This window comes from Danio rerio, chromosome 19, assembly GCF_052040795.2.
Source record: "Danio rerio strain M-AB ecotype USA chromosome 19, GRCz13ab, whole genome shotgun sequence".
In the NCBI taxonomy this organism is placed as follows: Eukaryota; Metazoa; Chordata; class Actinopteri; order Cypriniformes; family Danionidae; genus Danio; species Danio rerio.
In genome coordinates this window covers 29,794,732-29,811,644 of record NC_141039.2, presented here as the reverse complement: position 1 = coordinate 29,811,644, position 16,913 = coordinate 29,794,732, and the positions used below count along the sequence as shown (strand labels likewise).

General features: G+C 38.7%; 1 protein-coding gene across 3 annotated transcripts in view; it reads left to right on the top strand.

The window, feature by feature from the left end:
* Positions 1-16,913, top strand: part of adcy2b (adenylate cyclase 2b (brain)) — a 167,732-nt gene that overhangs the window by 67,376 nt on the left and 83,443 nt on the right. For all 3 annotated transcript variants that reach the window (XR_015515971.1, XM_087294514.1, NM_001099987.1), the window contains exon 4: positions 12,594-12,743. Coding sequence is in view for 2 of the 3 variants with exons in the window: in XM_087294514.1 (XP_087150640.1) it covers positions 12,594-12,743 (150 nt within the window). In the remaining variant the exon portion in view is untranslated. The remainder of the gene's footprint in view (positions 1-12,593; positions 12,744-16,913) is intronic.

The following is a 16,913-nucleotide window of genomic DNA, read 5'->3' as shown; positions in this document are numbered from 1 at the left end:
CGCGATTCGGGGAAGCCCAGATCGATCTGTTGCTTCCCCCGAGATCGCTCATTGCTAGTTGTTCTTTCCCTGACCGAGTGCTCTCGGCACGGATGCACTGGCTTACAGCTGGCCTCGGGGCACGCGCAAATACGCGTTTCCCCCAGTGAGCCTGCTCGCGCAGTTACTGTGCAAGGTCAGGGAGGACGAGGAACAGGTTGCTGGTTGCGCCCCTCTGGCTCAACCGGACCTGGATGTCAGAGCTCTCCCTCGCGATAGCCCTCCCCTGGCAGTCCCTTCGAGAGAGCACCTACTCTCTCAGGGACAGGGCACCACCTGGCACCCTCGCCGATCTTTGAAGAGATTTTAGACGCGAGGAAGACTTAGGTAACCTCCGATTGCGGTGGCTAATACCGTCACTCGGGCTAGAGCCCCCTCCCCGAGCGCGCCTATGCCCTGACGTGGAGTCTATTCACTGAATGGTGTGTCTCTCGCTGAGAAGACCCCCGTAATTTGCCAGATCAGCGTTGTGCTTTCTTTACGCCGAGAGAAGCTGGAGAGCAGGCTGTCGCCCTCCACACTCAAGGTTACGTGGCTGCCATCTCCGCTCTCATAACGCGGTGGCTGGCAGCACCGTGGGAACGCATAACCTCATCATCCGGTTCCTCAGGGGCGTTAAGCGAATTAATCCATCCCGCCCCCTCTCATGCCCTCTTAGGATCTCGCCCTCGCTACACAAGCCGCGCAGATCCCTTCGATCCTCGACTCAGTATCTTTCTGTCCCTGAAGACAGCTCTGCTGGTCGCGTTGATATCGATTAGAGGGTCGGGGACCCGGAGGCATTTTTCGGTCAGTGACTCGTGCCTGTAATTGGTGGCTTCTCTCACGTCCTGAGACCCCGCCCGCGATATGTGCCCAAGGTTCCTACCACTCCGTTTTAATACGAGGTAGTGAGCCTGCAAGCGCTGCCCTCGGAGGAGGCAGACCCAGCCCTTCTTTATTGTCCAGTTCGCGTTTTGCGTATTATCCGGACCGCACTCAGAGTTTAGATCATCTGAGCAGCTCTTCGTCTGTTATAACGGTCGGCAGCAGGGAAGTGCCGTACCGAAATAAGTTCCCACTAGATTGTGGATGCCTTTCTTTCACTATCAGAGCCGAGATAAGCCGCGTCCCCCGAGAGCGCGTGCGCACTCCACTCGGAGTTTCGCATCCTCTCGAGCGCGCGCACGCGGCGCCCCTCTAACAGACTTCTGTAGAGCTGCGGGCTGGGTGACACCCAACACATTTGCAAGGTTTTACAATCTGCGAGTGGAGCCGGTTTCCTCAAGGGTATTAGGTAACCCTTGGTGATTGAGGAAACAATTCGGTAGGGTGTTGAAACACGCTTGCTGCGCCATTTTCCCTAACACGGAGATACGTGCGCCTTTTTATCTGTCAGTAAAGTTCCCCGTCAGGTGAGCCCTGCAGATTCCTCCGTGGCCCCCAGCACTGACTCAGCGGAGGAGTCACTTGCTGGCCCACTACGTTGTAGGTCTGCCCGCTGGTCAGCCCGCGTTTTGGGTAAAGGTGCCTGCTATGCGTGGTCCCCACTAGGCGATCACATATGCTTATTCCGCCACGGTTAAGTCCCCCCCCTGGGCGGACCCGTGTCTTCCCTCCCCGCTAACCACTCTTTTGCTATGCGTACTCCCCCTTTTTAGGGCTAGTCCATATGTAAATTCTGCCATCTATCCCCCCTTGGGTAACGGATGGCCTCCGCAGCGTCCTCCCTATCGGGATTGCACGCTTCCCAACGTACTGTCGTATTTTCCTAGAATTATCTAGATGCTCACGACTTCCCAAAAAATATATCTAAATCCGTAAAACTTCTGTTGAAGTAGGATAAATTAGGGCCAGGGACACGTTGGAGGACCGCGCCCCCCATGATGCGGGTGCGTCACGCTTGCTTGACTATCTCCTCATCGGGGGTGTTGGTAAGGTGCAGTCATTATGGCGCTTTCAATGGGCTCCCAATGCGTGGATTTTACAAATCAAATCCACTTATAGTGCTGAAGTTCCCCCCGAAGGGGAACGTTCGAGGTTACTAAAGTAACCCTTCGTTCCCCGAGGAGGGGAACGGAAGCACTATACTCCGTCGCCATAATGACTGTCCCTTAGCTGTTGAAAGTCTCTTCAGCTTAAAAAGGATAGCGTCTGCTGGCGCCAGGTGAGCTTATATACTCAGTTGATTGCTTATGCCTCTCACCTGCGCAGGCTTGCGCTGCCAATTCATTCTTAATTGGCCCGTTCAATACTCTTTCAGACGAGTAGCTTCTGAACCGAACCTCCCAATGCGTGGATTTTACAAATCAAATCCACTTATAGTGCTTCCGTTCCCCTCCTCGGGGAACGAAGGGTTACTTTAGTAACCTCGAACGTTTCTGGAGTTTATATGGAGTACAAACTAACAGCAAATTAAACTGTGTGCATGTGTGTCTGTGAGTGTGTGAGAGTGTGAGAGTGACCTTTACACTCTTACCTTGATGTGTCTGAGCAAATCAAAATATGCATCTCAGCTCTCAGAACTACATGAAGTAAATAAAAACAAAGACTGTGTATTTATACACCCTCAAATACCACATCAAAAACCAATCAGCAACCGTGGTTTGGTTTATTTTTACCTTTTTGCAGTGGGAGGAAACCAGGGAACCCGGGAGGAAACCCATGTGAGGATGTGGAGAATGTGTAAACTCCGCACAGAAACGTCAGCTAGCTTGGTAAGGACTAGAACCAGTGACGTTCTTGCTGTGAGGCTACAGTGCTAACCACTGGGCCATCGTGTCACCCATCTAGGATAGGAAGAGGAGGAGTAGGGGTGGAAGGGGGGATTCTTCAAAATGAAGATGGCTGTTATATAGAACCTAGGGTATTTATAGTGGTTTAGGAATCGTCTGATTGGTGAATTATAAATTGGATAATGCGGGACCAGCATAAGCACGTGATCCTCTCGAAATTAGTTTAAAAATAAAATTCACAAATCAATGGAAGTGAAGTTCGCTGTCCTGACACACAGCCCCTTTCACACAGTGATATCGGTAAATATATGGAAAATTTTTGGAAAGACTTTACCGGTATATTCAAAAAAGCGCTGTTCACACAGGCGAGGAAGTTACGGAATTTTTCCGGAAAAGAGCATTCACACATCCATTCCAAAATACCGGTAAATTCTGACATCATTACCCAGAAATGAGCTCTAAACAGCTACCCTTGTATTTGTAAACATTTGACTACATCACAAACTCTGTGGATGGATCAGTATTGTGAACAACTTCGATGAAAACATATAGAGAAACACTTTCGCATGTTGAGATGTACATGATATGGGTGTGTGCTGGCGCTCATGGGCTGTTTCATGGGCACCAGCAAAGCTTGAAGGTAAACAAACAACGGCTTATCATAAGCATCATATCGATAATTATTTACACAGTTGGCATTAAGATGAACATATAAACGTTATCTGACTAACTTCTAGCAGTTAAATGTGTCTGGAAAAATGTTCAAAGGCTTTTTTCATAAACCACGCGGACGTAAATGCGTCTGACTGTTCTGATTGGCTAAAGCAGACGTCTCACATCAGCACGTTCTAGACATGCACGCCCTCTTTCCGGCAATCTTCCTTTTGCATTCACACAGCGCAGCATTCCGGCAAATTACCGGTAATGTTTCATCTTCTCTATCCGGAAAATAGCCAGAACGAAGTATTCTCAAAAAGGGCCTGTTCACACAAACACACCTTGTGTGAAAGGTGTGTATGTGTGCAAGGGGCTAAAGCTACCAACAGTGTATTTGAATGGTTCTAAGGTTGGGGTTAGGGATTGGGGTGGGTTAGGGTGATATTACAGCCTCATATCACACCACTTGACCCCAACAATTATGCAGGTATAGTTTACAATCTGATAGGTAGCATATTTTGTCATAGAAATGGAGAGGGTGCTCGCTGCAGAGCCATTTGAGGAGAGCTGAGCTCCAGCGAGGGGGAGCATGAGCTGTCGCTCCTCCTCCTGTAAGCTGTTTTAATGCGTACACCAACCCCATCCCTAACCCTACCCCCAGTGACATCACTCGTAGAAGAAGTGAAAAAAGGTGGAGCTCAAGCTTAAGCTCCCCCTCGCTGGAGCTCAGCTCTCCTCAAATGGCTCTGCAGCGAGCACCACTTGTAGAAATGTGCTACTTTTTAAATGAGAGGTAGGAAAAACTGAAAGGGTAGGACAAATCAACATTCATTGATTCACTCATTCAGTTTTCTTGATCAGGGGTCGCCACAGTGGAATGAACCACCAACTATTCTAGCATATGTTTTAAGCAGCGGCCACCCTTCTGGCTGCAATCCAGTAGTGGGACGCATGTATTCATATTCACACATACACACACACACACACACAACACACACACACACACACATTATAGCCTATTTTGTTTACCCAATTCACCTGTACCACATGTCTTTGGACTTGAGGGGAAAACCGGAGCACCCGGAGGAAACCCAAGCAACCATAGGGACAACATGCAAACTCAGCACAGAAATGCCATCTAACCCAGCTGAGACTTGAACCAGCAATCTTCTTGCTGTGAGGCAACAGTGCTAATCACTGACCAACCGTGCTGCCCTGACAAATCAACAGAACACTGGAAATCTTAATCTAGCAATATTGTTATACCATATTTAATATACTATAATAAACTGACATTGCACTCACTCTTACATGAAAGAATAAGGTCAATAGTCCTTATAATGAATCATTATTGCCTGTTATTAAACCAATCAAAGTAGTATAATTTGCTAACGTAAAAAAAAATTGCCTGTAGTTTCTTGCCGTAAAATCGACTAAACCCTTTCACAACAGTCAGTCCTCCAAACAGAAGGAGAGCTTCATTAAAACCAACCTTAACGACCCTTCACATTCAACACTAGCAGTTAATCAAGCGTTCCGTGCTTTCATTAGACACGTTATGACCTCTTTATGTTGCAAGAGCTTCAGGTCGTACTTTGTTTGTTAGAGCCTTTAAAGGCTGCTTTACTACTGATGTGCCCCTCAAACAAAGGTCTCGAGTTAATCGGAGGCTGAAAGAAAGAAAAAAGAGAGTTAGAGGGTTACATCTGTCTGGGTCATGGTTGTGGAGATGATGTCAGATGCCTGTGTTTTGTAATTAAGCTATGGTTCCCAATAGACCGGCTCTTGTAAGACTGGCCTCTTCCTAGTGCTTTGGTGATTACAGGGAGAGGAATAACTTAAGGCTACTCTCGGAGGAGCTGTCCTATAAAACCTTCCCAGCGAGGTTCAGGTGTGTCTCATGGCAGGTAGACTGGCCTTTAAATAGCATATGCTTGAACAGAGAGAGATGGAGAGAGGGAAAACGTGTGCTTTCTGTGGTTAATATCACTTGTGAGCAGAATATGTTATTGTGCCATTTCCAAACAAGCTGCAATTTTGTCAAATTGGTGTGAAAACATGGTTTAATTTTGTGTTTTTAGGATGCATGCAGTACATCGCTGCTAAAATTACATTTATTTTTATCACAGTATGCTGTTTAAAATAAAAAAGTTGTTCTTTTTATTTATTATTATATATATTTTTTGCATTATATATTTTTACCATGACATAGAAAAACATGTCCACTGAAATGTCATTAAGTAAATAGCTTATTTAGCAATATATATATATATATATATATATATATATATATATATATATATATATATATATATATATATATATATATATATATATATATATATATATATATATATATATATATTTAAAAGGAATAGTTCACACAAACATTAAACCTGGTAACCATTGACTGCCATGGTATTGTTGTAACATATTGGCTTATTCTGAAAACATTGCCCTATATACATTTCTGGAGATCGCATATATGTAGCCAGAGGAATGTTTGGCTGCATTTCGTCTTTAAAATGAACAAAACAGGACGTTGAGACACTGTTCCTTTTCGCGCTTACCAGCTGACCGTTTACCTCCATGTGAAAAGTTTTTACGCTGTTACCAGTTTGCCCAGTAGACCGCCACGTATGTTGGAGAACTTGAGATGGAGAGATGAGTTGACCGTGACAACAGGGTTGTCCAGTGAAGAATGATTTTGGCAGTCACAAGGGCTTTCCTTTTTCTGGATTGCGGGGTTAATGGAAGTGGGTGGGTGGGTTCATTAGTGCATTTAAAACACTTTTGGTTGGGTTTAGGGAAGGGGAAAGGTGGGGGGAATTGGTTAGTCAGTCAGTCAACAGTGGCCTCTGGTGGATTTACATGAGAGCAGCAGGTGGGAATGGCAGTCACGAGATAATTTTTTTAATAATAGCATACACAGCGGCCTCCGGGGGGTTTGTGAAAACTGCATTAAAAAATGTAGTTCCTTGGAAGTATTTTGCTCTCTCTTCAGAAATGTAGTGGTATATAATCAGAATGAGCCTGGGTTGTATTTGTGGATGTCAGTGACTTCTGGGGCCTGTTTCAAAAGTTATGTGCATCATGACGTTTCCATCAATCATTTTTATGCGCATATCCAAAATGAGCATTAAAATAGGTGTGTGGAAACGTAAAGCTAAGGCGAAAATACCGATTCGTCTTTAAATAAGGGGAGGAGACTGACTGAAACTCAGAGTTTAGAGTATAAAATCTGCTCCTGACCAGGTTAGGTTTACAGAGTAAGTTACCAAAGTAATTGACTCTGAGTTAAAGTTACCTCTCTTTCAGAAACAGGCTTGACTTACCCTGCTTTCTCAAGTTTAACAAACCTGCCATTTTGAAAAGGAAAAATGAGTTTCTCTCATTCCAGGGTTAAAATACTCAGTTTTCACTTAACCTCCTTTTTGAAACAGGCCCTGGTCTCCATCATACTTCACATTATCATCTTTTTGGAAAAAAAAATGTTTTTTCAAAAAATGGTTTGGAACAAGTAAATAATGATAGAAAATTGCATTGCAGCCCAAAAATAATAATTAGTTTTTTTATTTGATAACATTATACCTGATATAATATATATCAGAATAAATATATTGTTTTTAGTATCATGTTTTATGTAAATACTGTTTATAGCAGTTATGCTGAATACCTAAACTATAGTTTGACACAGTTCGTTTTAAGCATTAAAGTATAAATTAAATTGCATTTTAATATAAATAAAATATTTTTATTTGTTAATTGACATTGGCGAGGACTTCAAATTGGCACATCTTGTCTTTGGCCCAATCATAAAAGCTCCAAATTAAAAAAAAAATAATAATAATAATAATCTTAATAAAAGTATTGAAGGGATAGTTTGCCACAAAATTAAAAATTCTTCGCTATGTTCTCAGCCTCAAGTGGTTCCAAACCTTTACAAGTTTCTTTGTTTTCAGTTTAACACAAAAAAGACATTTTGAAGATCAATGACTTCCATATACTGTAGAAAAAACACTATGCAAGTCAATGTTTACTGGTTTCCTGCATTCTTCAAAATATATTATTTTGTTTTCAACAGAATAAAGAAACTCAGAGAGGTTTTAAACAAATGGAGGATGAGTAAATGATGGAAGTTTTCTTTTTTGGTAGACTGTCCCTTTCATCTCTTAATCTTTAGGACCCAGTACCGGGTCTGTGACGCCATTTACTTCTGCATTCTTAAAATTTTAAAGGTCCATACTGGCCCAATACTTTCAGAAATGGTTTCGTTTACTCGTCAGTTGGAATAATATAACTTTTGCATAGATTGTGATAGGGACCTTTTTCTTTTTTCCTATGATTACTGACATGTGCAGGAACCACCAAAATTAATTACAGCAACCAAGACCACACAGAACCTAAAAGATACACTTTCAAGTTGGAGTTTACAGAAAAAGCATCTTTTTTTTGAGGGGTTTATTATATTGTTATTTTGATCACCTTCAACTGCGTTTTATGAAAATTGAAAGTGTTTTCCTTAAAATGATATCAAACTTTTTTTTGGATTTTGGGAAGCTTTTTAATTTAGATAGTCAAAAAAAAAGAAAACAGGCGGAAACCCCAAAATAGCAAAATTTATTGGACAAATGAATAATAAAAAAAGAAAAGAAAAATCAATATAATTGAAAAGAAACACTTATTTCCATATTTATGAATCTGAATAATACACCACTTCCTAAAAACACCACTGAGTTATTCTTAAAACTCTATATGGGCTATGAAACATGTTAATCACCACAGATGCACTCCAGATTTTCTGTTTTTCCATGATCAAATTTCACATTTCATTTACATAAACTCTCTGAGCCCAGCAGCTCTCCATTTATGATATTATAAACCCCAGCATTTGCTCAGTCTAAGCAAAGGTCAAGAACAAATGAAAAAGCATACATATTTAAAACACACAATCAATCATTAAAATAATTGTTTTAGATTATCGGGAACCTGTTTAAAAGCAATTTCCTGAAGTCATTGACTGATGCCTTTAGTACACACAGAGCTAGAGAGACTCGTACGTCAAGTAGTACATCATGCTAACGTTCGATTAGTCTTGATCAATTTCTGGAAACCAAACAATGTACCTTCAGGTGCTGGGAGGTTGTTAAGGAGCTCTTCGGCGAGTGTTTTTCTAATTGATGAAGAGTGTTGTGTAATTGCCTGCGGTGGATGATGTTTAATCTGCTAATAATGTCAGTGAGTGATATTAGCAGGAGGCCGTAGACTAATTAAACCAACAGACGCCTTTGCGCAGTCTGGGGTGAACCTTAACAAACCATTTCAGTGCTTTACTTCGTCTGATGCCTTGTGTAATCTGAGACACGCATGCTGCGGTAGAAATGGAGAAATAACAAATCTGAAGAGCCTGAAAGAGGCTCAGGCTGAAAAAATGGGGCAAATGAAAGAAATGTTCCTGGCTGAAATGAAAATGAAGCTTTAATGACAGCATTTCTGGGTTACTGATATAATGATGTTGACCTAGTTCACTGTAATTATGCTAATACAATTGTTATGCAAGTACAAATAAATAATACAAATTGGCACAAGATGATTTTTCAGAGGTTGATGGTAACAAAACATTTTTTTTTTTTATCCACAACATTTAAACCAAACATTCATTCATTCTTGCATTTTCTTTTCAGCTTAGTCCCTCTATTAATCTGGGGTCGCCACAGTGGAATGAACCACCAACTTATCCAGCATATGTTTTACACAGTGGATGCAACCCATCACTGGGAAACATCCATATACATTTTCATTCACATTTATACACTGCGGACAATTTAGCCTACCCAATTCACCTGTACCGTATGTCTTTGGACTGTGGAAACCCACCTGTTCGTGGGGAGAACATATATATATATATATATATATATATATATATATATATATATATATATATATATATATTAGTGCTGTCAATCGATTAAAAAAAATTTAACTAATTAATCGCACCTTTTTAAAAAAATTAATCGCGATTAATCGCATTTAAAATACTAATACTTGTAATTTTGGTTATTCAAATGTAAAATTAATGAAATGCAAGACAAAAACTATTTAAATTCAAAATATAATTGTTTATTAGAATTAAAATTCAAAATATAATTGTTTAATAGAATTTTTGTTTAACTTGTAACACAGATTTCTTCATGTAAACAACATACCCACAATAAACCATCAAGATCCTGGCTTAACAGCCATATTTATTAAAGAAATTAAAACACAGGCATGTTAATGACATTTAAATTTCAAAACAATCAATGCCAATAAAGAAAACATTGATTTTCATGTTGGATTCTAAGTGGACTGCAAAAAAATGTCAAAATACAGGAATTGCAGATATGGAAAATGAAAAATTATAATAATAAACTATAGAATACAAACTGTTGCACTCATTGTAAAGTTTTATTGCTGTGAGTTGAGAACATTAGTTATAGAGTAGAAACAATTTTGCTTAATCCCCCTTTACATTCATCCAGTTGCTAAGACTAGGAGTATCCCGCAAGTGCACATAGACTCCCAAATGCCCGCAAATGAATGATAATTTCTCACAAACCGGTCGTTAAATACATTGCACACCCCTCTCCCCCACATCCCTCCTAGCTCTTCAGGTAGCCTATGTCGTGCGCAACTCACCCCCACCGTCCTTCAGGTAAGTCTCGCGCGCACACGCCCCTACTCAGATACGTCACTCACTCCACCCCTGACACCCCTCATTGGGCCTGACACAGACACACACACAACGCGCTGCAGACGTTTTGGCCCCAACGGCCTTCCATACTGGAGCAACTCCCCTCAGATTCAACACGCATGATCACGTTCATTAAATTTGCTTAAACTAAGCGTCCTAAAGTATTACTGTATTTTACAAGGATTCTGACAAAACAACGCGAAGCATACGCTTTCGTTGCGTTTAATGAGGAAACACGCTAAACTTGAAGGGCTCATGCTGAAAGGCAGAGTAATGCCCTGTCTTTGACAGCTCGCGACTTCACCAGAGAGTTTCTGAGTACATTCACATAAGACACCAATACTCTGATTTTAACATGATTAAGATTATACTCTTATTAAAATTCCACCATGTAGCCTATGCAGTGATTTTATTACCTTAAAGGAAAACTGAGTCACGAAATGCGGAGGATTTTCTTTCTGTTCGCCATGCGGTATCAACTTACAACAGAAGTCGAAAGTTAAAAATGAAACACCCGAAATTGCATGAAACTCTGGAGAGCCTGGTGATGCGACTAATTGTTTTATACTGAAACTTGCCTTCAAAATGTGCTTCCTTGGTCTTATCCACATTTCTTGCATGTTAAACACACGTCCACCACAACAGGAAGTAAAAAAAACCCTGCAACTCCGTTAATTGCGTTAATTTTTTTTAACACATTAATTTTTTTCATTAATCGCATGTGTTAACATACTAATTTTGACAGCGCTAATATATATATATATATATATATATATATATATATTGCGGTTGTGATTTTTAAAGTATTACAGCACTTTGTAAACGTTTATTATTACCATTTGTTGAGTCTCCCCATACAGTTTGATAGAGCGCTTGGACCCGGAAGCTGCTTCGCGTGACGTCACACTTAACAAGCGCATAGCAGTTTATGTATTGTATGATTTTCGTTTAATTTATTTATGAAAATACTCTAACAATACTTGTGCATTCCAGGCATGCATCAAATGAATATTCACGAGGCAAAATCTTCACTGTTGTGTGCTTGGTAATTTCAAATGCCTTATTGTGTATGTAATTTCAGTTACTGCAATTAAACTTAATTATCTAACACATCCTGCTCTCCATTTGCGAAAGATAACGGCAGCATTTTCAGCACGCCACTGATATTGTTTCAGTCTGACATAATGCTAGAGAGCTGCTGAAAGCTTTTTTGTAGGCTGAACCGATTTTACTTTTCCCAAAGATCAATATCTTTCAGATCAATGTAGAGGCACATCCCTCTCTAGATCCTTATGCTGATGATATCTTTCGCTAATGCGCTTACCTCCGCCATTTGAAACCATTAGGGTTGCTGTGCATATTTTCCTCAAGTGTCTGTGGCCTAGCAGTAATCTCTTCCTGTAGCTGTGAGCCAATTTACTGCATTCATTGCTTGTTTTATACAGTGTGGTGATGTTGTCTCCATATTAATTCAGTATACAAACTGTTTGTCGTCCTTTATTGGATAGAAATATTCTAAACAATTTCTTGGAGTTAACATTTTCTTATAACTTATAACTGAATTGATGATTTCAGATAAGGGGTCTGATCAGGGGTCTTTAAACACCTTTGTTTAGTCTAAGGCACAATCCCAAATCTATTTATTTTACCCCTGAATGCTCAAAACAAGGGGTAGGGGAAAAGGGCTAAGGGGAAGAATTGGGCCTATATTTCAACTAACCTTTGAAATAAATGTTCTTTTTACAATATACTAGAAATTGTTTAAATTTTCTGAAAAGAAAATTACACTTAATTTAGCTTCATAAATATTTATTGTAGTGTAAAATGATTTTTGATACATTTAACACATCCACATCCTTATATCTGTGATCTTTTTTTCATTCAGTTTTCAATTTTAGCATTTTTGACCCATTACGATCAGATTTCACTTCATGTGAGGATTTGTAGAGTAATTATATTCTTATTTTATGACTTAATTTATGATATATGGATTTTGATATACATCATATTGTTTTAATACACACTTTTCAGTCTTTTACCCATCATAAAAACCTTGTCACATTCAAATATTTTTTTGTCATCCATCCATGACCTTAAAAAATGAAAATATTATCAAAAAGAATCTAAATTATTGAGTATAATAAGAAGTAAAAACGTAGATCATTTTAGATATAGAAATATAAGTTATGGCTATAAAAAATAATACAACAATACAAACAATATTTTTAACTTTAAATATGAAGAATATAGCTATAGAAAAAATATTTAGATACAAACAAGAAGAAAAAATAATATAGGAAATACTGTGAAAAAATCCTTGCTGTTAAACATTCTTTGTCTAACAATCTAATAATTTTAACTTCAACTGTATATATTTAATGTGTTTGTTACATATAGAAAGTGAGGCTATACCTATAACTAAAAATAAAATGTTTTTTCTGTCTTCATAGATCCTTGCCAACATCATCATCTTCATCTGTGGAAATGTGGCAGGGGCCTATCACAAACACCTGATGGATCTGGCTCTTAAACAGACGTACCACGACACCTGCAACTGCATCAAGTCTCCCATCAAACTGGAATTTGAGAAGCATCAGCAGGTACAGCCGACAGTAGTGCACAGATTGCCTGACTTGCATTGTTTTCAGCTAAACTGCATGCTGTCCAGTCCTATAGGGAGAAGTAAATGTAGGCCTAGTTTGGGGAGGTATCAGATAGGTTTAAGCATGAGTCATTCCTGCAGCTGTTTTAAAGAGATCATTATATCAGCACAATGGGCAGCTAATATCCAGAGGCGGAGGGGGTTTAAGAGTTGCATTGTCCCAAAATAGCTTTGTCCCCCCCACCACCAGTGCTCTGTTTCCTGTTACATACGGGTGGGGCGGAAGTCTGCCTCTTGCCTTGGGTAGTTGTGCTTATTGCTGTTTTACGTGAAATAATGATAACATGTGTGTTCATAGAGATGCTGAGTGAAATTTGAGCGCTGAGATAAAGGCAGATCGGTTGACTGCACTTCTGCTCCATCAGGAATTATCACATCTCTTAGAAACATCACCCTGCTCTCAACTCCATTATTCCACGAATGTTATCAGGGTTGTTTTTTTGGCTTTCCTGGCAGAACAATTGCAGAGCGCAAGGCAAATACAATGTTCCTCTCACTCTCTGCACAGCTTGATTGGATCTTGTATGTGTTGTGAGAATGAAAAGCATCAGTCGGTTCATCTGCGGTCGGGTCTATCTGCCGTATTGTAAAACATGCTGAAGCATTTCCTTCATTGACCTCCTGCGGTGCTGATCACACACTGGTCATTCCAATCAGAACATTAGTTCAGCACAGACCATCAGCCTAATTACAGATATGCCTTATTGTACTTTCCAAGGGCGAATAAAGCATTGCTGTTGAAATTTAGTTTGTGATTAGGAGAGTTCCACACAGCACGGGGTTTATAAACCCAAAAACCAAAATGCACACTTCCTTTCAAAAAATATATACTTGTTTACCATTTGTAGCAAGGTCTGTTATTTGTTTTATTAAAAGTTCTGTAAAATAGGACTAGTTTAACATAATTTTGCATACTTTTAATTGATGGTAAAGCTGAATTAGCATTTTTAGTGTCACAAGATATGAGGTTTTTGAGTGAAAGTGAAAATAACTGAGTAGAGTTCAATTTGGATAACTTATTTTGGGGTCTATTTTAACAATCTAGGCGCATAGTAAAAGTGGATGGTGCAAAAGCAGTAAGAGCATGTCTGAATCCACTTTTGCCGTTTTACATGGCAGACTTTCTAAGTGGAAAAACTGAATGCCAATGAGAGTATATTGATGTTTTCCTGACTGGAAGGGCTTCCGCTGCATAAAACATATGCTGGATATGTTGGCGGTTCATTTTGCTGTGGCGACCCTATATTATTAATAAAGGCACTAAGCCCTTTTTGCACTTATACACCTTAGTTTCTATTTATCTATGATATTTAAATACTGCATTTTAGTGACTTTTATTTATTTTTCATTTTTTTTTGCTGAATTAGCTAGTCAGATGTCATCATAATCACACTTTTTGATGTATTAAAAATTTTCCCTAAAAAATTAAAACAAGAACTTATTAACCCCCCGATATATATCCGATCAGAATAAAAAAATGAAGTAAGCAAACAGCCTCAAAAACACAGAAGTGACGAGATTAGCGACTTTTGCTGTGAAGTGACATCTGACAGCTGAGGACTCCGCTTGCCATTAAAACCTTCATCGGACAGTTATTTAAAAAAATAATGTCAAAAATAGGGAAAGGGAGGTTATGTACTGGACAAGTCAATATACAGGACGTCCCGGCTTATGCGGCCAGTTAGCGTAGAACCTTATGGATAGGGGCAGATTTTCATCTGTAAGGAAATAAGTAACTTTAGCCTTACCCTGTTTGGCAGTCTTTTTGAACATATATGTTCAATATTTTGCAATAATGATGCTGTTGCCTGCCTTTTCTGCTTTCTTGCTCTTTTCGACCCAAAAAATCCTCAAAAATTCAATACTCAAAATCCATGGATGTTGCATCAAAGATTTAAATGTTACCACTCAGTGGGTTATGTCGTGACTCGCGTCACATTATTGTGGCTTTGAGGCTCTATGGGATTCGAATTACTGGCCAGAGTTATTTAAAATGATTTTTTAAATGAATGAATGGATTTTATTAAAATATATATTAAATATAAATGTATTAGAATAATTATATATATTATATAATATTAAATTACATAAAATAATTAAAAGGACAAATTCTGGACCTTTCATTCGAACCACCCGAACCCCCCCCCCCATGGCTACGGGCATGTCATATGGTGATGCAAACTCCAAAAACCTGACAGGTGGACAACTCTAAACTTGTTTTTATTAAAAAATAAATAAATATGCATATAATTAAATAATACTGCTACTAATAATAATGTTATACAAATGCAGATTGTCATGAATAAACTAAAAAAGTCCCCAGATATGAGGCATGGAGGTAATGGTTTTTATATTTTTGTAGAAAATAATAATTTTAATCCTGTAATGTATTTTTTTTTTTATATAAAGATATTTGTGTATTGCTTTACATCCTGTGTGGATTAAGCAATGTGTAAGTATTTGGACCTACAAAGATGCATAACTAACGCATTCTCCACTGGACTTATACCAGTTTTTAGTTGGTCAGTGACGTAGTCTATTTCAGGTTTTCAAAATACCAATGTGCCTTAACACACCTCCTTTTCTGACTGGAGCACACATGAGTCCTCAAAGTGGTGCAAATGGATGTGCTATAAACAGCGTGGAGCAAAATGTGAAAATTAGGGTTGCACTGGTCTGACAATAGCAACAAATCACACCATGCAAGCACCTTTTTGCACCGGGTGTATGTTAGTGCCCTGTATCTTTAAATATATTAATACCAATGACATTTTTTATTTATTTATTTGCAGATAGCTCTTTTTTGTCTGTATCATTAAACTTATTTTATTAATTTGTGTTGGGAAAACTGCTGAAAAAACAAGCAATCCTCAAAATCTCTCATCTCCTTTCTAAGAATGCTATTAAATCTAATGAATATATTTTTATTCTGTTAACCATTGTTTCTGCAAGTCTTTGCTTGTGGGCATATACCGACAAAAACAGTGCCCTAAACAATGCAACTTTGAATTCAGGTTTTATTGCAGAATATCAACCACCCAACAGCAGTGTGTCAAGCATTGAGCCTATCCTATAAAGTTAATCATGATTATTCACCACATTCTAAAAATAAACAGGTATTTTAGCATTTCACTGAATGACATGTTTTATATTTTAAGCTACTTCTGATACCAAATTATCAACTAGAAGTCAAGTTATTATTTGTTGTTTTCTAAAATGTGGATAGGTGACAAGACTTTTGTCAGTTAGTGTATACCAGAGCTTTAACAAACCAAACATACCAAATGTTAAAGCAGAGGAAGAACCACAAGATGGATAAATGACATCATTTCCTTTAGCAGTCGCTTTTTCAGACCACAACATATGCATATTACACTTGAACCCATTAGTGCGGACAGCCTACACTGATTTGTCTCAATTTTGATGATAATACATTAATGGACCTTTATTTAAAAGCACTTATGTCTTCTGAATACAACAGTAAATGTGTATAAACAGTTTCTTTTTTTCAGTCACAATCAGCACATGGCACACTCTATTATTTTGTTTCCTTTTATTTGACCTTCACTAAACCAGGTGCTCTCTTAAGGGAAAACAAAGGAACTGTAGAAGAGTGGCAGCATAATAAAAGGAGAAATTTATGGGCTTTTCGAATCTCAAATGTTGTTCATATTTCATATTGTTCGTACTGTTCGCCGGGTCATTCATTCGACGTAACCCTGTTCTAACCTTCCCTCAAGTGGGATGCATTGTTTAACCCAGGGTCAAGAATGGACTTAATTAGTGGCTGACCAATATGTTTTTTTTTAAATGGCCAATCAGAATACAGTACCTAAAGAGCTGCAAAACTTACTATATAGCTGATATTATACTTTATAAGATAAGATTCATCTAGCTGGATAGCTTATTTCGATAATATAAAAATGTTGGTCATTTAAAGGCATAAAACGTGATTAACGATGCATTTCAGTGGTTTTAATCAGAACACCTAGTGAGTGAACAAAATCTACATGTGTTTTAGTAGAATAACAATTTTTTTTTTTTCATTAGTGGCAGGAGACATCTGTTACACTTCTGTGATTGAGACTGTTCATCCATCATCATTTTT